Below are 23,455 nucleotides of genomic sequence, written 5' to 3'. Positions count from 1 at the left end.
GTCCTACATTCGAAAAACGTTCTCGGCATAAATGCTACTCATTTTCCCATACTTTTTCTTCAAGCTCGCGGGCAAACTATCGAACGATCATACCCCCCATTTGGTTCTACCAAATTTTCTCCGATCCAAGGTGTCGCGCGAGCTTCTACTTTATTTTTTTATTTCTTCTTTTTTCTTTTTCACCCTCGAGAGAAAAAGAAAAGACGAAGGAAAAGAAAAAGATAAGAAGAGCGTTGATTCGCGAGGTAAGAGAGCTAATTAATCTCCTTCTACGAATCTTTTTCTCGACGTTCTTAAAGGTCAATGAAATTTTACGACCCGCCGTTATCTTGCGAGTTGGCAAGTCGTGTCTAAAGTTGTTCCTTTTTTTTTTTTCATTGGAGAAGTGGTGCAGCAGCAGCAGCAAAGAGTATTCGTTTCTCTCCGGAGAGTTTAAGAAAAGCCAGTCAGCCAAGCGCCAACCGACTAGCCCATCCTGGGACTACTGTGCGACAACCGCTGCGATAGTGGGTAATAGTGAAAACGTTGCTGTGGTGGTACTGGTATTAGTTCGCTGCTCCGAGAGTACCCTTTCCGTGAGATTCATCTAGATTACAAAACTACTCTCCGCTTGGAGTATTTACTCGGCATTAAATTACACAGAAGAGCGCACGCGCTACTGAACACCATTCTCTATCTCACCTTATCCAAGTGGGAGAGAAGGGACGTTCAATGGCCGGTTTACTTTCATCATATCCAATATTGATCAGTTCCAACGTGTGTAGTACGAGCGTTATTTATGCAATGTGGATGTAACGTCGCGAGAACTCCCCCCAACGTTGTTTCCATTTGTCTGATCGCACCGCCGCTAATATTCTCTCTCTCCTACTTTACCCTGTCTCTCTCTCTCTGTGTTTTCACTGGCAAGACCAGATGTTCTTGTTATCTATTTTTTTTTTGCCTTTTTCTTTTTCTTCTTCTTGCGTTAGACAAAAAGAAAGAATATTGATAACGTAAGGGGACCGATTTCAAAAAAAGAAAAACAGAGGAAAAAAGGACAAAACTTTTTTCGCGAGCGAATATTTTCTTATCGATTCGCGTCACGTACGAATATTTCCTCCACTTACTGTGAACATTTTCTTTTTCAAATTGTATATAGTAGACGCTCGCTTATCGTCTCTCTCTCTCTCTCTTTCTCTCTTTTCTAGAATACTGAAAAAATAACGTCATCTTATTAGACTACTGTCTGAGTATACGGATAAGTCTGATTCTCGTTTCTCCGAGAAAACTAGCGTATACTTCTTCAAAGTAGTCCAGAAAGAATATAGTGGAAATACTCTAGAGAGAGAGAGAGAGAGAGAGAGAGAGAATACCTCTTGTCGTCGAACGTCGACGGCTTACCGAGGGCTCGTTTGGACTTTCATCGTAGGAGTTAGCGCTACGGTTCTCACGATATTGCGAGTTCGTTACGCTGTGCGACGCAATTCGCCCTCGAGTAATTCCGATAATACTGGCAATCATCCTGTCACCGAGTTAAGCTCTCGTAAGCCCTTCTGTGCCTGCTTTTCCGCTATGCCATACGGGAGAAATGGCGAAGAGGTGTAGGCTGGGGGAGGGAAGAAAGGAAGGAAGGAAGGAAGGAAGGAAGGAAAAGGTTCGCGACTTCCCATGGGGAATCTATTCGTTTTCTTCGACGAAAGACGCAGAAACCAGGATGCACATCCCACCCTTCCAGCACTCTCTTTCGATAGAAAGAGAGGGGCGGTTGCCAGGGGCAAAGAGCTGTTCTACGTTTTCAGAGATGAAGGGAAACCGAACGTCGTTATCGAAACGGACGTTTCTGGTTTCGCCACGAAATGCTTTCACGAGAGATAGAAGCCTCCTTTGTCGAAAGGCGGAAGCAAAGGGGTTGATCCTACCTGATCCTGTTCTGCACTGTTTTTAATTGGCCATTGTGATAGCGCCGCCGGCACGGCAGAGATTTATTCTTTGACAACTCGCTTTCGTTATAGGTAGTAAAGGTATGCTATACCGGTGTGTTCCTTTTACTTCGTACTTTTTCTCTTTATGGACATTAGTCGATCATGGGAATACTCGAATATCAAACTAAAGCTTAAATCTTCAAAAGGATTTCGAGGAAAATAACGAGTAATGTAACAAAGTCGATATTTTATATACGATATTTCTTCTTTTAGAATAGATTCGTCCACTGTTGAGAATTTATTTCGGTGGTTCTTCATTCTGCCAAGCAAGTTAGTAAGTAAGAAAAGATAATATAATAAACAAATAGAAATCGATCAATTTTCTAATGTAGAAGTATTCGTCTCTCCTCGTACAAGTATAACCGATCGTACTCGAGATTTATTTTATGCACGGGCAAAAGATCAAAAGCAAACGTTTCCCTTCGAAATCGAGGGTACAATTAAACGACTCGAGTTTAGAAGAAATGAGAAAGAAAGAAATAAGGGAAGAAATGAAGAGATAAAAATGTAAAGAAAGAAGATCCTCCCCTCTGATATGCTTTCGTTTCGCGTTTGAAACAGTTTCTCGTGCACGTGGCCGACCGAGCACGTTGACAACAGCGCGCACAAAGGGCAAAAGATAAGTCTTTAGGAAAAAGATATTGTATTGTCCTGGCGAAGGTTATAAAGAAAGCTGTGGTGCCACCGGTTTGGCCAAAGAAGATTTGACGAAAAGAAAAAACGGATGGGGAGTAAGAGTAACAATAAGAAAGAAAGAAAGAAAGAAGAGAAAGATGAAGAAGATGAAGTGGAGGAAGAAGAAAAAGAAGAAGGAAAAGAAGAAGAAGAAGAAGGGTGACTTGTTTCTAAGAGAAAAAGGACTCGAATGAAGGAAGAAAGAAGTAGTCGAGCAGGGGAGAATCTCCGGACTAATTAAATAACTAGCAAAGTCACCTAGCAACTTGGCACCTCGGCATCGAGTCCATCCTCCCTTACTCCAAGTACGGGGGGAGGGGCGGCTCTTTCTTACTGTTAGCTTCTGTGTTTCCAACAGTCTCCTTTCTCTCGTGCTATCTCTTTCTTCCTCTTGCTCTTTCTCTTTCTCTTTCTCTTTCTCTTTTACTTTTACATCAACGCGCTCGTTCCATTCGCCATCTCTCCTTTCCTACACCGTCGCCTCGTTATTTAATTAAACTTCGCTGAAGCGGCCGCGAGCTGCTTGATACCGGAGCACGTACCTCGTCAACGTTCCTTTTCGACGTCCTACTTTTTCTTCTTCTTCTTCTTCTTTTTCTTCTTATTTTCCTACGTTTTCTTACCTATACTTTTTCTTCCCCCTATTTCTCTTGGAAACTCTTTCTTTCGTCATTGAAGACTTTTGGAATACGCGCGCGTAACTCGCGATATATTCGGGAAAAATTATACTCTTTCCGTTTACTAACCCCCATACCCCCTTTATTACTCTTCCACGATCTTCCCCCAAGGACTCGAAAGGAAAGTTATTACACTTGGCGTATTTGAAATTAAAACAATGCGAAAAGTTGGGGAAAGATGAGTTATCCGATGATTTCGTTAGGTCAGCGGTTGAAACGCAATTATAACGGGAATTCATTGAACGTTCGAATTGGAACGTTCAAAATTGCGATTAACGATAGAGAGGACACTTAATGTATATATCGATATGAATAATTCCGATCGGTTAAAATTCATAGAGAGGGAGAGAGAGAAAATAAGAATTCAGCAAGGGTTCGCCAAAACGAGGAAGAATATTTTACCAAAGGGGTGGGTAATTATCCTCGGGGTGATTAACGATGAAAATGAAAACGTAAAAAGGAAACTTTCAAACTCGCCAAGATCCGACACTAGTTCGTCCGAAGTACAACCTACCACCACCTTATTCTACCCCAACCCACTTCTGCTAATTTCGTGGCAAGAACGGAGAAGAAAACTGGCCGAAACGTTGAAGGGGTGGAGGGAGATGGCACCCCGTCGTCTTGTCTGTGAGAGGAACACACAGGCTTCCCTATGAACCGTTAATTTACCTCCGTGAAAATAAACCACAAGGGAATACACCGAGAAACTTTACTCTCCTCTCCTCTCCTCTCCTCTCCTTTCCTCTTCATTCCTCTTCTTTTCTCCTCCTTTTCATTCTAGTGTATATTTCGCTTTAACACCGGCGTGCGAATTTCTGACTTCCAAGTGAAACTTTCGCTCGTGAAATACTCTCTCTCCTTCTCAACCCTCTTATTTTAGCATCCGTCGTCGCGTAGAGATGATCAAATAACACACCCTCCTTCCCGCCCTTCTCCTATTACTTTTAAGAAAATATATCTTGTTTTTTAGTTTACTTAATTTTTGTTTCTCTTTTCTTTTTCTTATTTCGACTTACGCACAATGTGTACGAATGATAGAAAAAACATTGGAGTCTTGTTGTTTTTTGTTTTATTTGATTATACTTTTATAAATCGTTATCGACGTTTCAAATTCAATTCGAGCAACTCAGTAAAGTTTCTCCTAAATGCGTCCTTGTAGTTTGAGAAAGTTTCGGCAACTTTGCGTTACACGCTCGATATCTACGTGGAATATCGACTTAGTATACGTGTACGAGTTTTCCATGGTTAATCGTTCGGTGATATCGGGTCGTAGTTTGGCCCTTCGATTCGAACAAAAATTTGGAAATATCAAAAACATACGTATTTCAATGGTTTTCAATTTTTTCTCCTACTTAGAATCTGTAGTTTTGTTTTAAACGATCGCTAATGGTCGGGATTTAATGAATTCAACTTCTCCAAGATATTTTCCAAGTTGTTTTGCTGTAATTAGCATCCACCAGCGCCTTCCTTCATTTTGCTGTCATCGATTGGAAGACCTTATGCGTGGTGCATGTTTCAAATTTAATGCACAGATATTTAAGTATTATTTTTTATAGAAAGTATACGATGTAGAGTATCTATAAACGAAGAAAATAATATTCCTAACATAAATGATCGGAGATAAGAATAAATATCCTTTTATTGAGGTATCATCGTGAAGAGTTGCTATCGTTTATTGATCAAACCCAAGTATTCGTTTAATGTACACTTATTCAGAATACCCAGAGGGGTTTATGCCGAAGAACGCTTATCTGACCAACAAGAGTTTCATTTCGAGAAACGCAAACATCCCATAATTAAGCGGATCCGGTCAACACAGGCTGAAGGTAGAAGAATTACTCATAATTTCGGAGCGAATTAATATTTAGGCATACATTCATGCATACGTAAAAGCAACAAAATTATCTTAACATTGGTAAATATAAATAATATAATAAAGAAATTATATAAACTTGTTTTGAACTATCACATAATGTGTTTGAATGTTCAGTTAGAAAAATTATGTTGAATCCTAAAGTTCATTTAGAAAATAACATTGAATTGGTTTTGGTAATTGTGGTGTTAGTGCGTTAACCCGTTGTTTTATTATTTACAGGAAATACTAAAACATGAAACATATCTTTGCCGTTAATATTTTCGATGAAATGTTGATTAAAGTTTATGATATCGAAAACGGATCAGTAATAATCGATATTACCTTCTGATAAAGAATTTCCGAGGACTTTGGTGTTTAATAAGTTTCGGTAAACCCAAGATTTTAATCGAGCGTGCAGATAAAAGGCATGCCAAGGAACGGACGTTTAATCTAATCTTTGATCACGTTTTCGATAGATTTTCTTAATCCGGTTCGCCGTACTTGGAAATATTGGGAGGTAAAATGGAAGATAACGATGAAATTCTCATGTTTTACAAGAAGTTTTCTCAAAGAACTGCTTAGTACGAAGCTTTAAAGGAACATTTCTATCCTTTATTTTCTAATCTTTGCGTGAAATATCCTAAATCAAAAAAGAAAGAAAAAAAACAAGAAAAAAAAGAAATATTAATAATCGGATTGATAATCGTAATACAAAATTCGGACAGAGCAGAAATCGTCAAACTTCTCAAAAGTTTGTATTTTCCTCTGAGAAGTATGGTCGACTGCACAATTACTCTCCGAAGTAACGTAGTAGGAATTCCAGTTAGCCTCTCATATATTGACTCTTACTTATTGACTCAATAATAATCGCAGGACTTCATCGGGAAACCAACATCAAATGACGGCAAAGGGAATTGTATCCATCCGTAACAGTTCGATCTGTAGTTCGTCTATCAATAAAGCTAGAAGTGAAATCAACTTGGGATATAAACGATAGTTGTAGATCTTATTGTTGGTACAATATTTACTCTCTCTTGACTAATTGCTTGTCTCTCGGAGTTTCCGTGGTCACGAAATCGGAGAAGACAAATTGAAAATTATTTGGGAAAACTAATGTTACTCGTTATAAACAAAAAAAAATAACGTTAATTTGAATGGTTCGTTGTAACGAAGAAGTAATTAACAAAGGAGCAGCACGCGAAAAAGGCGTCGAAGCATGTTTGTCGGGAGCACAGTTATAGTACTGGTTGTACCTTAGGTGTGAAACCGCCGTTGTTGTTTACGCGTGTTTACGAATGCAAAGTGTTTGCTAGCATTGTGTGCAGAGCCGCGTGCGGTGCGTGTATACGGAGCATTCAATGGGACCTGGCGTGCGTGTCGCGCGAGCAAGGGAGAAAGAGACAGAGTGTGGAGGAGATGCCTACATGTGCAAGAGAGGGTGTAAGCACACTTGGCAAGGTGCCATTTAGGGGTTGAACCGATGGGAGAGGGAAAGAGAGAAGAAGAGGGTCGGTCGGCCTACCCTTGCCTTTCACAACCCCGTGCCTTCGCATGCGGATGTGGAAAAGACGGTGGCTTTCTTCTTCTTCCTTCTTCCATCTTTCTCAACTACCCCCCTTCTTCTTTTTATCTTTATCTTATTTCTCTGTAAATAGATTTCGAGCTAATGTCCACACTATTAAAAAACTTTCTTTTCTTTCGCTGTAACGAAAATTAATCGTTATATCTTTTTATAGTTTATTAATAATTCTAATCAATTTGTATCTCTCTATCCATTATTATTGAAGTGCATTGGCTAACAATTCCGGTACGCATGCGTATAATAGAAGTTTGGCGAGAAAAAACATTTTCAGCTGATTTGTAGAGAGAAAGATAGAGAGAGGGAATATGAGTACGGTGTGTCATTGTGCAACCTCAGGGCCGTTGACACATTTTGCTTTTTCGCGAAACGCACGCGTGACATGGCCGCAACAAGCGCGCGAAACACGTCTGTAACACGCGCGTCCGTGCGGTTGAAACGGACGCGACAATGAGGTCCGGTCTTATTGATTCGTTAACAATGCGACTGGCATGACGAACAAAAGAACAATGTCGGCCTCTACGTCACTGGTTACTGTCCCTACTTCACCCCGTTCTACTGGCGGATGTACCGAAGGGATGATAGAAACATATATACACCGCCATTAAAATATACTATTTCGGTGACGTAATGCCGTAGTAATAACGAGTACGTGGAAAAGTTACGGACGAGTCGTGTATTTTCTGGTCCTTAAAAATGAAATTAGACTTTTTCTCGTCATCCTCCACCATTATTTTCTCATTATTCTCTTCAATTAAAACAACTAAATGTGAAATTCGATTAGGGTTTGCCGATGTATAATCACTGCGAACTAAAATGAAGTTGACGTTTAATCAATCGTTTGATATTAAATCGATCACAGCAAGCTCTGTGTAATTCGTGCCTGTAAATTGCACCGGAACGTGATTCGAATTAGTTTTGACAAGAACAACAAAAAATACGAAACTCTCGAAAAGGTTCTCCAAGGGGAATCGAATGTATTGGAAATTCACGTCATATTCGATACGCTCGACGAACAATAGGGATAAAGCAATTTTATGATAAAAGCCATGAATCCTTGAAATAATATTCGCTTTGGGATGTCGTTTGGACGTAGAGCGCGTCGGTTTGTTACGCATTTCTAAGTCACCCTATAGACGGTGCTTACGTGGCACGGAATTCACCCCTAACAACAGAGGCACCCTAAGCGATAGTATATGCCGGGCCAACGGCGCTGCTACGTTCGAAGCTCATTCACGACATTGATTTTCCTTTTGGAGTCCCTTCGTCTTCATGGCGTCCTCGCTACTATCCTCAACTTGCGTCACAACGGGGAACGTGTCATTGCCCTCGAAAAATGGCGATCCTCCTTTTTTAGGACGACCAACTACTGATTAGACAAAGCCCCCGGGTGAGCCTCGCTTGCGAGAGAAAAGCCTGCCGAGTTGCGATACGCTTTCTCTTTCTCTTTCTCTCTACTCCCACTAGCTAAGTCTGCTTCATATAAGAACCACCCTTCCACTTCTCATCCCTTCGCCATTTCTGCGCCATCACGTACGAAAAGGAGGCAGAGTCCCGACTTCTTTGGAAGTTCAGATAAGACGAGAGAGAGAGAGAGAGAAAGGGAGTTGCTGTGATGGCTCTGGGTCGAATGTAAAAGAAATCGACTTTTTTTCTCAAAGTCAAGAGAAATTTTATGAGAACAAAAATATTCCCATAAAGCTCCCGCAAGTGTAGAGCAAACAAAATTTGATATTTTCCGTTGTAATCAATTTGGATCAGTCGATCAGCCGATGTTTGAACGAATTAAAAACAGAAAAATACATGCGCGAAATTATTAGAAAATTTGTCGTGTTCGCGTCACATTGCCGAAATCGTGCGAGGAAATTTAAAGCACGGGTGGTGGTATATACGAAGCTTGAATTTCGTGAACTAACAATAAGATAACTACTGTGGCGAAATTGTCAAGGTTCTTGTTAAAATACGACAAGGTAATTTAACATCGCGGCCCAGGCTAGAAGGGGAAAAAAAATAAAAAAGAAACGCTCTTAGTATTTAATATTAATGGCACTATTCGTGTCCATGTCACGTCGCTTTGGTCCCATTTGATTTCCCTTCCTTTTTTTATTCTTCTTACCGTAATCGTTTCCTCTCTTCCCGTAACGCGTGATATTATGATTGAGAGATTCTCCTTTATCTACGTACACACCCAAAGCCTATATTTAACGTGAATATTAGAGTCATTCATTCATCAACTCGCCATCGTCGGAAGTGTGTCAGGAATTAATATTTGAATAAAATTGTTCGAGGAAAAGATATAAAAAGAGAGAGAGGGAACGTACAAACCAATTCGAATGAAGATGAAGTACGATTACGTAGATTCTTCTTATAGTGCGCGTCGAACAATTTTAACAACAAAATTTGTCCAACTTTACTCAACCTGGACAAAAATATTTAGATGAAAACTCTTTTTGATAGCCATCTCATTGTTCCTACGTATTTCTGCAAATTAAATAGTGAAAGAGAGAGAAAGAGGAAGGAAGGAAAAGAGATTGCGGCACATAGACGAATAAATATTTTACAGTTCCGTTCCAATTTCCACCCTCGTTCAGGATATTAATTTACCGTATCAAATTTTCGTGTTAATATCGCGCTTAATTTACATTTTATCGTCCAAATATTCATTAAACGTGTGTTATTTAATATCTGGTTGTACAAGGGAGGATATATTGATTGAGATACTAATGATGGAGCGAGTGAGAGAGAGAGAGAGAGAGAGAGAGAATCTCCAGATAGGAACATGAAATACGTCAATCTTTTTTATCGTATCGTTCGTTAATTATTCTCGGATGTGATAGGTGAATCGATGATTTCCGTGAGAAAATATAAAATATTAGCAAAAGTATGAAGATGATAAATTAGACGAATCAAACGAGTATCTTAGAGAATATCTTCTTGAGAAATGTTCGGAACGGGAATGAGTTTGTAAAATCTATTTTTATTATTATTCTCTTTCTTACTTTCCCTTCTTTATCTCGAACGAATCGATATTAAATGACATTTTGAGGAAAGTAAAAAAAAAAGAAAGTTTGATATTCTCAAGGTATTCTCCTAATCCCTCGTACCTTCGTTTTCAGTTTAATATCTCTTCTATTCGCCGATCGAAGTTATCTCAAACGCTTCTTACGTATACTCCCCCATTATATCTGCCAAATATTCTCATATATCTTCGTCAAGATGAATATTCCCCAGGTAGGTTGCACATAATACTCTCATGCAGGAGCACGCCGTCGTCATAGGTGTACCCCTTAAATATCCGGAAAGCGTTCGCTCGTGTGCCATCGAAACTTGAAGAGAAATTATCCATTTCGGCGGGCCGATAAATCAGCACTACCATCGCCATCCACCGTAGTAAAATGAAATTTACGGACGTGGATGCGTTTTTCAGCGAGCAAGCTTCCCCGAACGAACGAACACTACCCCGTCAAGGTTTCCGCTCTAGTCAGCGTTGGAGAGGAAATACGATTTTTTTTTCATCGCTCAGGTACTACCAGAGGAAAGACTAACCGGGGATGTACAGAAAGAGAGGGGACAAGAGGGAATGTAAAAAAGAGGCGAGTTAAAAAGAGAGAGAAAGAGAGAGAGAGAGAGAGAGAATGCTCAGCCGAGTCGTCGATGCGAGAAGCCGCGAATCCCCAAAAGGGCTATTCCAATTTAATGTCCGTTAATCGTATTACGTTTTGACTTTGCAGCCACCCCTTTCCCATCCCCATCCCTCATCCCTATCCCTCATCCTTTTCCTCTCTTCTCCTGCAGCCATCGCTTCTCTCATTTTTTACGAACTCGACCTTCCCGTTCTCTCGTCTCGACTACTACAGTAAAAGAGGTACAGAGTCGAAAGGCAAGCATTTTGTGCTGTAGGAATGTTAATACTTGTTTATCCCCTTCTAATTTAGCACCGAGAATTAAAACCACAATTTCCTCGCTCGCTCGGATGCTCGATCGTGCATGCGCGCGCTTACGCGAGTAGGTACAGCATGTACCTAATAGAATTTCCATGCAATCACGGGTACTACTACCGACTAGTACCAACTACGTTGTTTGTTTCACGTAAATGCGAACGAACCATCGCCACCTGTCTCCTTCCCTGCTTGCGCTTTTTCAATGTACGCAAAATACATACATATATATATGTATATATATACCTATGTACGTGTCTATGTCTCTACTCTCCACATTTTACGAGCTGCTGTAATTTCGGAGGCTCTTCGTGTTCTTCTCGCCCGACGAACGATCGCGAGTACGATCTTAAAGAGCGCACTTTCTAGGTGTTCTCTATCGTGCGACTCTGTACGTGACAAGAATTTCAGCTACGTCGGCCGATCGCGATGAAAACTTTAAAATAAAATGATAAGGTTCTCCTTTTATCATTCTATTTCTATCCTCGTACTCGTAGCAAGAACTCGTTGACATTAACTATAGATACATCCATATATATATATGTGTGTGTGTGTAGAACATGTATATCTAAAAGTCTGACTAAAATTCCATCTCTCGACGTTAGAAATAATATCGGAATAAAAAGCCTTTGAATTTCACACAAGACTTGTTTTTCATTAAAATACTTCTCTCTCTCTCTCTCTATCTCTCTGGTGGTAGAGCGCGAATGCGCCATCGCGCGCGCATAGAAAGAAAGAAAGAGAGAGAGAAAGGGAGATATTTGGGAAAATCGTCATCTCTTTGAAAGGTGGTCGGACTCTGGGTTTGCGCTCGCTCGCTCGCTCGCGCTCGCGCAAACAGAATTGCGCACATATAGGAGTTATCATAAACGGCGGAAGTACGCGAAGCGAGTGTAGAAACGGGCTGGGACCGGCAAAAAATGTGCCGCGGGGGAGTATACAGTGAAGGATAAAGAAACGGCGAAAGAGAGAACGTGAATTTAAAGCTAGGACGACGATGGTGGTGGTAGTAGTTGGACTGTTGACCGTGTATCCGTATTGGTGGTTGTAGCGGTCGCGATGGTAGTGGTACTAGTGGCTATGGTTGTACCAATGCTGGTGCTGGTGGTGGTGGTGGTGGTCGAAAGCTTCGGGGCAGCAGTTTTGGGGTTTGCCCGTCCGTTCGAGCGTCCGTCCACGGTCCGAAGGGCTTTCGAACGAACGCTGCCCGTAGTTTTATAATTATTGTGACGCCCCGGGGGCTTATGAGATCGAGCTTCGTCGGCCATACGGTCTCTCGATATACTTGTATGCACGCGCACGTGTCACTCTCGCACGCTCGTCTCACATCCCATGCACGCGAGAATTTGCAGAGGGACATGAAAGAGAAAGAGAGGGAGAGAGAGAGAGAGAGAGTTACTCTACAAGCCTTTATAAACGAAAGTATGTATGTATTTTGCATTTGTAGTATACGTAGGTATATACCAAGTGGTATACGTTGTTAGTGAAATTGTGTAGGTCTCTCGGTCTTTTATTTTTTTTCCTTTTTGTCTTACTTCAACGTTTCATGCATTTCTCATTTCATGTTTATCCATCTATGTATTCATGCATGTATGTATCTACTCATATCTATCTATCAATCGATCTATGTATTCGTACGCTTGTCTATTTGTTCGTCTATATGTCCAACCATCCATCTATAGGTAAGTACATATTCCATAACGATGTCGAGACGAGTTATATTCGAAGATACATTGTTTGTCTATCAATTATCTGCTCCTATATGATTTCAAAATAGTTTTATTGAAAGCTCATTTCTCGACTGCTACGCTAGATAACTAATAAGAAGTTTTCAAAAAGCAATTTGGAATAGGTCAGAGAAAAGAATAAACTTTCGCTTCGATAAATTTTCATTTAAAAGTTCCTACGTTGAGAAATGAGATGTTTTTAAAAAGTTGTGTTTTTTTTTGTAGATAGATCTAAATTTTTCCGCTTGCGTACAAACGAGAAAGGAGTAATATTAGTAGCGGGGTGGTGGTGGCACGAGGTTAATACCTTGCTTCTATTCGTTGTAACGTTCCGAACGAGATGGGAGGTCGCAGATTATCACACGATAACCACGATCGAATTGCTTTTCGATAAGCCTGCTTCGTGAAAATATTTTCTCGCGTAAAAGCCTAATGTCGAAGAGTTTTCATATAACCTCGGCAAGCAAGAAGGATCGTTCGACACTCACCGAAGAGTATTAGATTTTCCATTACACGATAAACATACAGTCGTATTCCATCGTAACGAGTTTTGTAGTGCATTATGGCCGCCAGTATATCGGTCGCAGGAAAAATGGGTGAGAGACCGAGGGAAAAAGAGAAAGGGGGTTGACGGGAGGGTGTGGGCAGGAAAGGGCGGAGTCAGAGGCTGGTGCAGCAAAACGCCCTGTAAAACTCTTCGTTACGATTACGAGGTGGTCGTTGCTATGCCCGTCATCCGGCAACGGTCACGTTTCTACTAGGACGGATACGATGTGGATTATTAAACTTGTACCGTAGACTGGAGGATGGTTTATGGATTTTCGATGCTCGACACGGCTCCGTGAAAATCTTGAAAGTGGATCGCGTGTCTCTTATCGATTACATAAATACATTAGCGCGACACGGTATTATTACACGCAATCCGAAAAGGAGCCAAGATCAAAGTTTTATCTCTTTATCAAAACTATAGAGAATAGTAGATCAAAATAAAATGACTAGAGAAAATAAGTGTCTGCCAAAAAGATGTCCCAAATGATTCCGCAATTTGTCGAATTCGATTAATTCGAGTCCAACGAAGCGGCGAGAATTTTTCGTCGGAATACACAAAAGGTGAAAGGAGAGGGAGCGCGGGAGGGAAATAGCCAAAATAAAAAGAAAAAACGTTGGTGTTATGATTATGACGTGGTCGTTGCGATGGCGTACCACCGCTGGCGGCAATGGTCACACGAAGTGGTGCCGCTGGATACAGCAGTAATGGATTATTAAATTTCTAACGTAGTACCGTGGCACATGGCTGTAACGTTCGGCCCCTGTAAAGCCACAGAAGTGTCGTTTCCTTCCTAATGGCTTGCGCGGACTTCTCGCGAAGTACATTGCAACGGCGGTTACCATTATTAATAACATCATTACCATCGTTGAGGATGCGTAGCGTTACGACCTTTGTGTGTTTCGACTTCTCTTTTTCTCCCTTTCTTCCCCCTCGATAGTTGCAGGTATATTGTTCTCCATGAAGACGATACCATCTTCTCTAGTCGGTAAAGCTACATTTTTTCGTTTACTTCCCCCGTACGACGAGAGAAGTGTCCGCCGGTTATGGAAAAAGTCCACCGACAACAACTTTTTCCAAGAGACCCTTCTTCTATGTCACGCAGCTAATTACTTTTTGTCTTTGTCTTTTTTTTTCTCTCTCTCTTTTTCTACTATGGAACGTTCAGTTTTTGAATTATAGATTGGACGGACCTTTTATATATATTATGATCAAAATAGTTATTATTTTATATTACGTTTCTTCTCCTCCCAACCAACCCCCTCCCACCGCGATAAGAGTAACATACAAAATTTCATTTGAAAAATTGAAAATACGTATTCTATGAATATCGAAGCGGAACATATAAAAGCTTCTAGGTGTATAAAAGCCGAATATTAAAAACAATCTGGCCGTTCCGCGAAATGATCAAACTGATCATTATTCGTGCGTTAGCAGGTTACAGCGTGAGGAGCATAATATATCGCGACATGGGTAGAAAATAGCGTCATTCAGCAGTGAAATAAAGCCGTATAACCAGAGAGATAGACAGACGGACAGACAGACAGACAGAGAAGGAAATAGAAATCCTATAAATATAACGCAATAACCAGAGCGAATTGAATCCGCTGACAATATCCGTGAGGATGTTATCGAATCTGTGCTTGGTGTTGTGAGACAAGGTGTTGCTGTCGCGTCAAGCCAAGTCAATGCGAAAACGACGAACCTTCGAAGCGGTTCGTGCCGTTAAATCGTTCGTTTTTACGAGCGAAGGTAAATCAGTTCAAAGACACGCAGCCATTAAATTCGAAACAGGATTCGGATTGTTGAAGGTTCGTGGTACCTGCGATGGCTGTTGTAACTATCGTCGCGAATACAATTTTAGTTATATCGAAAGCTAGAGTTTTTATTAACAATGTTGCAGCTGGTTATAGCAAATCTAAGTTTTTGAAAAATCCTTAGCACTTTAGTCACGATTCATAAATGTTAATTATTGAAAATAATAAATAAGTTTGAGTATACGATATAGAGTACTCGATAATGGATCTCGTCTAAGAATCACCATTCGCGAAAGAGTCGAGTCATCGAGTCGGTGAAAGGAGGACGATGGAAAGAAGATTTAAGGGTGAGAAGAACAGTAGCATGACTGTAGAGGAGAAGAGGAGTCCTGTTAAGCCACCTACTACCATTGCCCGTTGGTTATTCGATAACACACAGAACGACGAGCTTTACGGGTCTGTGGAACATGTCAAATCAGGATGGGTAATGCACGAATGTAAAGGTTTATGGCCAATATGGAGTATTTACGGTTGACGGGCAAAAGCTGTCGTATGGAAGCCGATAGAAGGGAACCTATACTGAAGAAGAAAAAGATCCTATACATCTGTCTTCTTCTTTCGTTTACTTTCTTCGCTTTTCCAACCATTTCTTTCTCTCTCTTCTGTTTCTTTTTCCTTTCTTTTCCCTTTTCTCAACGTCTTGAAAGGTCTTTACCGTTGAAAGCGCCTTCCTCTGGACGAGTAAGAATATCGGAAGTACGAGAGCCAAGCAAGAGTCGAGAAAGAAGAAGGCGAAGTCCTTTGCCGTTTTCGCGAGGCCCTTTCTAGCAAGACCGGTAATCGCATTAATATAAGAACGGTAAATCTTTCCTTTCCCAACCACAATAGTCTACCCTTCCTTCGTCGTTCGGTGGTCTAAGTCATGCGAACAAAAGGATTCAACTTCCTTCCTTGGATACCGAAACGTTCGCGATTTACATTCTTAAAGAGACAACGATAAGGATCTTTCCTAGTAATCGATGCAACTTTTACACTTTTCTTTGAAATTATTTCATTTGCGTAATTAAATCTCTTTTCAAATTAAACTTCACGCGATTATTAATTTTCAAATAAGACGTATCATGCGATACTTATCGAATTTACAAGCATAGCGTGACTCTAACAAGTAACAATTGTGATGTTCGATCGTCGAGATATACCCTAATGCAATAAAATAGAAAGTATCGCACTCACGCGACTCGTTATTTGCGTTTTCCACTTTTGTACGTGTAATTTTCATCGATAACAGCTATTCGTTCATCGATGCCTATTGTTTTTTGTTTAACAATATGACTGGTACGTGTCGGTAAAGTTAAATACACACACACATACATATATATATTCTAGTATGAAATCCGTGCAACTATGAAGTTAGAGTGTAAATTCTTATTAGAAAATAGTCCTCTTCTCCCCATCCTCTTTCCCTCGCCGCGGACGTTTCATATCGGCGACGTTAAATCAAAGCGAACAACCTACCGCGAAGATCGTCGGAAATCCAGAGACGGCGGGTAACTTGAATGCAGACACGCGAAATCTAGACGGTAAATCACCAGGAGTCTCGTCGAGCTCCTGTCGGAGAGATCCCGCTACTTGCTCGTCCTACGAAGCATTTATTAATCGCTCAGCTCCTAAATCCCGTGGCGCAGCTGGCCTCGAAATGTTTGTACCTACGTATTGCAAAGTAAAGCGCACAGTAGAGGGGACCTAGAGGGGACGTTGAGGGGGCGTAGAGGGGGCGTAGAGGGGACGTACAGTCCTCTGGGAGAGGATTAGGTCGGACATATTGAGAGCTTCCAACTCCCTCTTTCTCTCCTCCACCCACCACCACCCACCATCGCACCACCACAACTACCATTGAGCTTCGAGGTGAACGTGGAGCTGCTGCTGGTCTTGCAGTGCGAACAACCTAATAAGGTTTTGTCTTTTTATTTCTTTTCTTTTCTTTTCTTCCTACTTTATCTCCTCTACTTTTTCTTCTTCTTCTTCTTCTTCTTTTTGTCGCTGTGAAAACATTAATATCAAACCTTCATTTTTTTTTCATCCCTTACTTCCGTCGCTTTTCATATATTACGTTCCGCTGTCCATGCGTTTAATGAAAGACAAATGAAATAATGGAAAAATCAAGTGGAACGGAATATATATTCCATAAGTGGGACAAAAATTGAAATATTCTGTTTGTGAGAGAAATTTGGAAAAAAAAAAAACAAGAAATTGACAAAAAAAAAAGAAAAAAATAGAAAATCGTTATACAATTCATGACGAAACTGATTCATACGGATCGTACGTGCAATGAAGTTGCTTGTGAAATTGGTGATTGGCAAAAAAAAAAGAGATAGCGAGATATACGTGTACGTATACAAAGAGGGAGAGAGAGAGAGATATGCAGCTGTAAAAAATTCGAGCTGTATTTCGAATGATCGAGATAACAGTTCTAAAACGCAGTCGATTTCGAACGCGTCGGCACAATACAGACAGATGACGGTGGAATATCCCCCTCGATGGTATTGCTGACGGGATGTACGAGTCAATAATTTCCTCACTCTAGCATTTTATGAGGGAGTATTATATGGGCGCTGGTTATCGATGATTAATCTCGGTGCTGTCACTTGCAAACCCAGGATTCGCGTCTCGAATGTATCGGCGCTTATTCGCCTACGCTACCAATTCCATCCTTTCATACAGATCGCATTCCTTTCGCATCATCGATGATTCTAACGCATTAAAAGGGCACCTCGATTATTCGTCGACTTTTGAAATAGTCTTTTAAAAAAAATAAAGACACAAGGAACACAAGGGGTTGGGGTAAAATTTAATGCGATGTTATAGTTTTGTAAAAAAAAAAGGGCAGCTTAACGATGCGCGTCGAAATGCCTATTAGAAGGCCTTTAAACGGTCTAAAGGAACGCGAAAGTTACGTAACGCGTCTCTCGGGAATGACTGAGCTCTACGCAGCACAGGGTAGCACGGAGTAACAAAGCAACACGTTCCGTCTTTCACGAAAAAGGGGCTAGGGTAATGGTGGATTGCAATATTATTACAAGTTAATGCATAGAATCGTTCCCTCTCTAACGTTTTCGCCTCTGCTTCGTTCAACGTTCTTCATACTTTGCGTAGAACCACGCGAACCACACAAATATACCTTGAAAGCTCTGTTTGAGGAGAGAAAGACCAAAAGAAAGGGTGGGAGAGAAAGGGAGAGAAAAGGAGAGGAAGAAAAAGCGAACCAGGGTGCTTTCGCCATTGTCCGTGGTGTTACTTCGTCCTGCGACCCTCTCCCTCCTCGCACTCCTGCGGGACCCTCGAGGCTTGCCTCCGAATAATATTTCGTTCCATTATTCATAAACATTTTATAATCTTCTTAGCACAGTGAATTATTGCCGTTCGCGCAATTGAAATAATGCGGATTCGTGGTCCATGCTAGAAGTCTTTTTCCCTTTCTTTCTTTCTTTCATTCTTTCTTTTAGCGCGAGCTTTTTTACTAACGTGAGTATGTGAAAAAGTGTAGAGAAAATGAGAAGGAGAGAGAGAAAGACAGGGAAAGGGAAAGAGGGGTAGGAGGAAGGCAGTAAGGAATTGCACGACAACGAGAATAGAACGAGTTCGTTCGTTGAAGTGGCGTTGAAATGTTTCGAACCGAGGGAAAAATAATTGGACGAAGAGCCTTGTCGTTACTTGCCAAGGGAATGTAGAGCGTTACTACGACGACGACGCCGACGACGACGAAGACGACGATGAGAAGGAGGACGATGAGAGGTGGGGAGGGCCTTGTGGAGGAGGAGGAAAACCTCTTTCTACCATCTTTGTATCCAAGGACTTACCATTCCTTTCTTAAACTCCTCGTTACCGAGAAGTCTTTCGCCACCTTTCGAACTTCCTGGCGAAGGTATGTAACGCTTCTCGTACACAAGAAGAAGAACTTTTCTCCCCCATTGCAACAAGGTTTTCATCTAACTTTAAGGTACTACGATTTTACACTGGCATCGAATGAATTTCAAACAATTTCCACGCTTATCGTAATATTTTCAATGGTTGAGAAAAGATCTTTCAACGAACGACTAATTTTTTTTTGCGATAGTTTATCTTTTAATCTGAGAGAGAGAGAGAGAGCGAGGAATATTTAATGAAATAAAAATCAAAGAAAGTAGAGGTGAATGATAAATAGTACTAGATCCCGATGATATAGCTAACCTAAAGCAAGATTATACGATTGAGAAATCGAGTTAAAGGAAAAGTTTGACGGTATAGCTCTCCCCGATGGTTCATTCTCTCTCTCTCTCTCTCGTTCATCCCTCACGGCAGAGAGAAAGTTTCCCCTTCGAATAATCCTCCGCGACACCTCTTATTAACGTTAGGTCCATTCGAATCGTGTTCTTAAACTCCTCGTTACCGGCGCTACTTTTACGGGTTCCCTTTCCCAAATCGCTTTATCGAACTGACAAAGTTGGAAACAGGATTGCGAACAACGGGCTTTGGGAATGGCTGTAATTTTGATAGGTCATAATTCTGTCTATCTCTCTCTCTCTCCCTCCGTTTGAAACGTTTTATATATAACAAATGAGAGAGAGCGTAAGAGGAGAGGAGAGAGAAAGTGAGAAGAGACAACTTACTGATCCTGATGCTTAACTAACGGATGATCTGAAATAAGATTTAGGAAAGCGATATCTCCTTAGCGTAGGTAATTTGAAGTTGCGGAAAGGGCGCCGCGTATATAAAGCAGTCACGCGCGCGCACCAGCCCTTCCCTGATCTCTCTATTACAGTTCGGATTAGCTAGTTATGAAACTCGCCGGCGAAGTGGTGATGAAGCGTGTTCGGAAAGTTTCCATCTGGGTGAGGTTATATGTTCAGGATCGTGGACTCGAGGACGCGAAGCTTTATGCGTATGCGGAGTTGCACGGAATAAGCGATCAAGGTTGTTCCTGGGGGAGGTACCGTGGGGTTAGTTCCGTGTTAATTTCTTCTTGACAGGAGACAGGAGTTGCCTCGATGTTACTACGGTATCCTTTGGCTTTCAACTATTTTCAAAAGACAAACCTCCATAGAACAAAGTTCCAACTACTTTGGCTTCTCTTCTCATGCAAGAACACTGTCGGAGACATTAAAGCGATCGGAAATAGTTCTCAAACGAATTTCTAAACGATTCTTAACGTCCTTCGAAGATTTTAACCGTGATTACGAGTACCTAGACGCGTTTACTTTCTCTCTCTCTCTCTCTCTTTCTCTATTTGAAGGGCCGCGAATCGTAGTTGTTACCTGTCAAGCGCCCGATCGGCGCCGCGCGTTACGTCACCACCGACTACGAATCAAAATCTTATTAACTGTTGAAAGTGAGTTTCACTTCAAAGTGGAATTTAATTACATTCGCGCCTCTGCCCCGCCCAATCCCGTCCCGTACCGTACCCTCCTACCCCATGCTCTTTTCCTTCTTTCCTACTACTACTTCTCTCTTTTCGTCTTGCTCTTTCCTTTATCCCTACCCAACCCTCCTTCCTTCCATCTCGCTCTCTCTCTCATTTTCTTGGAGTCTTCTATTTCTCGTCGTCAGTTTTTCGCAAACTCCTTGAAAGCACGTCCGACCCGACCGGCATCCCATTACTCGCGGTCTTCATTTTTGAATGAAAATATTTAAATTTCCCTGCCTCGTCCAGCGGAAATTATTGCCCTTCCTGTCCTTTCCGAGTGAGCTTCCTTACCCCCGTCACCATATAAAATCAGCTTCTTCGTACTCTCTTTTCCTCTCTCGCTCTCTGTCTCTGTGTAAAAATCTTTTTTCCTTTATTTCTAAAAGTACGCAGGAAAGAGGCTGTTTGGAGGAGCGCGAGCAAATATCCAAATGCCAGACCGATTATACTTTTTTTTGAACTTGCCCGCTGGTAGTCGTTGCTTACTCATCGGTACGACGGTCTAAATGGCTATCCTCTTTCTTTCAACACTCACTTACCAACTCTCTCTAGCTCTCTCTTCTTCTTGCAAGCACCGAGGCAATTGCTTCTTTTGATGTGCGCTTACTCTCTCGCGTTTTTTCCTTACCGGAGCATCTCGTGATTAATTTCGCAGTCTCGGTTTGCTCTTCGTCCTTTGCCAAAAGAGCGGAGAGAAGGTGCACCCTCGAGAATCCTTTCTTCTTCTTTCATTTCTTCTTCTTCTCTTCTTATTCTTATTCTTCCTTCACCTTTCTCGTCGTTCGATGGACCTCCAGAAGAACACGTCCGCGGGGAGGGATTATGAGTTTCGCAGCTCATCACCAGTTTGAACGCGCACGAGAAAACGCTTCTCCTTCTTAACGAACTAATAGGAGTAAGAGAGAGAAACAGAGAGAAATGCCAGTTCTTGCGAAATCTTTTCTCGTATTTTAATTTAAAACTTAGACTTTGTAGACAAAGAAAGATCCTCTTTTTTTCCTGCGAGAAAACACGAGTCTGGTTCGAGCACGCGAAGATGCAACTAATTTGCACCATAGTTGCATCGAAACTGATGTACAATTATCTATCGATGCCGTAGGTTGTACGAATCTTACTTGAATACTAAATGAAATCACAGACAGAGTGTAATGAGAAATAATATATAAGAAAAAAATACAAGAAAATATATAAAACTCACCTTTGCTGCTACCGTCTGGACCACGGAGGATGGTGCACTCCTCTATTGTGCCGAAGGCAGCGAACAATTGTCGGACATCGTCTTCAGTTTGTTGCTTGCTGAGCATTCCCACGAACAGCTTTCTGTCTGCGGGTTGTTGGCCGAGTTGTCGAAAGTTAGAGAAAACAGAAAAAAGTACAAAAGAATGATGTTAGTTACTTTCCAAGCTTGCGTGTAAAAAAAACAGGGGTTGAAGGGGGGTTTGGTTGGTGGGGGGAATAGTAAGGTTTATTGATATCTTTTTGTGCTTTAAAAATAGGCGTCAAAAGAGAATATCTTGCGGCTAACACCGAGAACGACAAAGTTACACGGTTACACCAGCATCCACCATCCTAAGGGGGAAGGAGGTAGGGTAATACAAAATGTAATAAAAACACATCCGTGTTGTGGAAGACACGTAATAAAAATAATAATAATAATAATAATAATAATAATAATAATAATAATAATAATTAACGATCTCTAAACCGATGCGTACGTTTACATTAGCTTACAATCGCGGTAAACGTATCCATCTGAGACAGCGTGGAAGGCTGCGTGTGTATTAATGCGTGATAATGATAAACGGTAACATATAATAGTACGAGGAAAATTCAAATTTGATTTAAATTCCTTCCTTTTAATGAAAATCGGCGGTTACCCTGGTAGAGCATACATAATACATATATTACCTCATGATATTCATTTTATCGGCACAAAAGATAGTTCTTCAATTTAATTAGCCATCAGTCAGATTGGAAATGGTAAAAATCGGATGTTAATGATAGAGCCGTTCTGTCAGGGAATTCCGCCTCGTTTCAAATTTGAACGTTCCTGCCGAAAAATGATAATAATTAGATAGAATAATATTAAAATAATAATAATAATAATAATTAACGATATAATGTACATATTTAACAATAATATTAAAAATAATAATAACAATATTAATAATAATAATAATTATTATTATTATAATAATTGTAAGAATTTAATAACAGTAAAGGAGACAGAAAAATAATCCAATTAACCAATATCAATCTACGACCTACATCACAAGCCGAAGAAATAGGTGGAGAAAAAACGGGGATCGCGTAAAAATCCTGAGGTCGAACATAAAACGTAAAAGAAAAGAAAGTAAAAGAACGTAACTACATATTTACGGCATTCTCGACGATGGCAGCGAGTCGTTGTTTTGTAATGGTTTCATTTAATAAAACCTAATATATCGCGTAAGAATGATCATGCGAACGATTTAACTTGGAACCTTCGAGGACGAAATCATCGAGGAGAATGCCGTTATTGGTGCCGAGGCATACCTTTTATATTAGAAGGTTACACTCAACACTCATTACGTGACATTAAAATATTTACGATAATCTGCAGCTATTTCTAAGCTGTATGAAAATAATTATCGAAAATCAGATTCGTATTTTTTCTAAGTTGTTTTGCCCATTATTTATTGCTTGTAGTTTACTTTTGTTTGTTTTTCTTTTTCTATCAAATCGCGTATACAATTAGCCTAATTAGATTTTATTGGATAATAAAATTTGTCTACAGCCGATCTCTTTCGTAATGTCTTTCGTATTTCGTGATATATAGGGGGGTTGGTCACCAGAGAGAAAGAGAGAGAGAGAAGTCAAGATGATTATAATTTATTATTTTTCTTTTTCATCTTCTTTTTTTTTTTTATAATCCAAATCATAGAAAAAGAACTCGTACTCGTCGTTCTTTCCTTTGTCCGTAAAATTTAGTTCGTAGCAACATTTTCGCTGAGAATTTTTCAATTAAACGTATTCGACAGAATACCAACGAATTCCTTTTACCCGTTACACATTCATGACGAATGCCATCCATCGGGATGGATGTTCGCGAGTCCAACAATTATTAAACGTAAGCGTGGTTTTGTGTGCGTTCGTTCGTTCAAATTTAAAGGAATGCCGATAGTCGAATAGACTTAATTGCCGCGACTTCTCTTGATCCAGCACTTGGCTCTTCTCCTATCGATCTGGTGAACCCCACTCGAATGAATTTGGACGTGAAATTTGTAATACGATAGCAAACTAAATTTTGGAATCCGTTG

General features: G+C 40.6%; 1 protein-coding gene across 13 annotated transcripts in view; it reads right to left on the bottom strand.

Annotated features, from left to right (window-relative positions):
- LOC122514038 (CUGBP Elav-like family member 4) overlaps positions 1-23,455 on the bottom strand; it is a 486,258-nt gene that overhangs the window by 30,996 nt on the left and 431,807 nt on the right. For all 13 annotated transcript variants that reach the window (XM_043630660.1, XM_043630651.1, XM_043630654.1 and 10 more), the window contains one exon: positions 21,355-21,480. In XM_043630660.1, coding sequence (XP_043486595.1) covers positions 21,355-21,480 — 126 coding nt within the window. The remainder of the gene's footprint in view (positions 1-21,354; positions 21,481-23,455) is intronic.

The sequence above is a fragment of the Polistes fuscatus genome, unplaced genomic scaffold (assembly GCF_010416935.1).
Source record: "Polistes fuscatus isolate 324 unplaced genomic scaffold, CU_Pfus_HIC Scaffold13, whole genome shotgun sequence".
In the NCBI taxonomy this organism is placed as follows: Eukaryota; Metazoa; Arthropoda; class Insecta; order Hymenoptera; family Vespidae; genus Polistes; species Polistes fuscatus.
The sequence above is the reverse complement of the archived record's forward strand: the minus strand, read 5'-3'. Positions and strand labels throughout refer to the sequence as shown.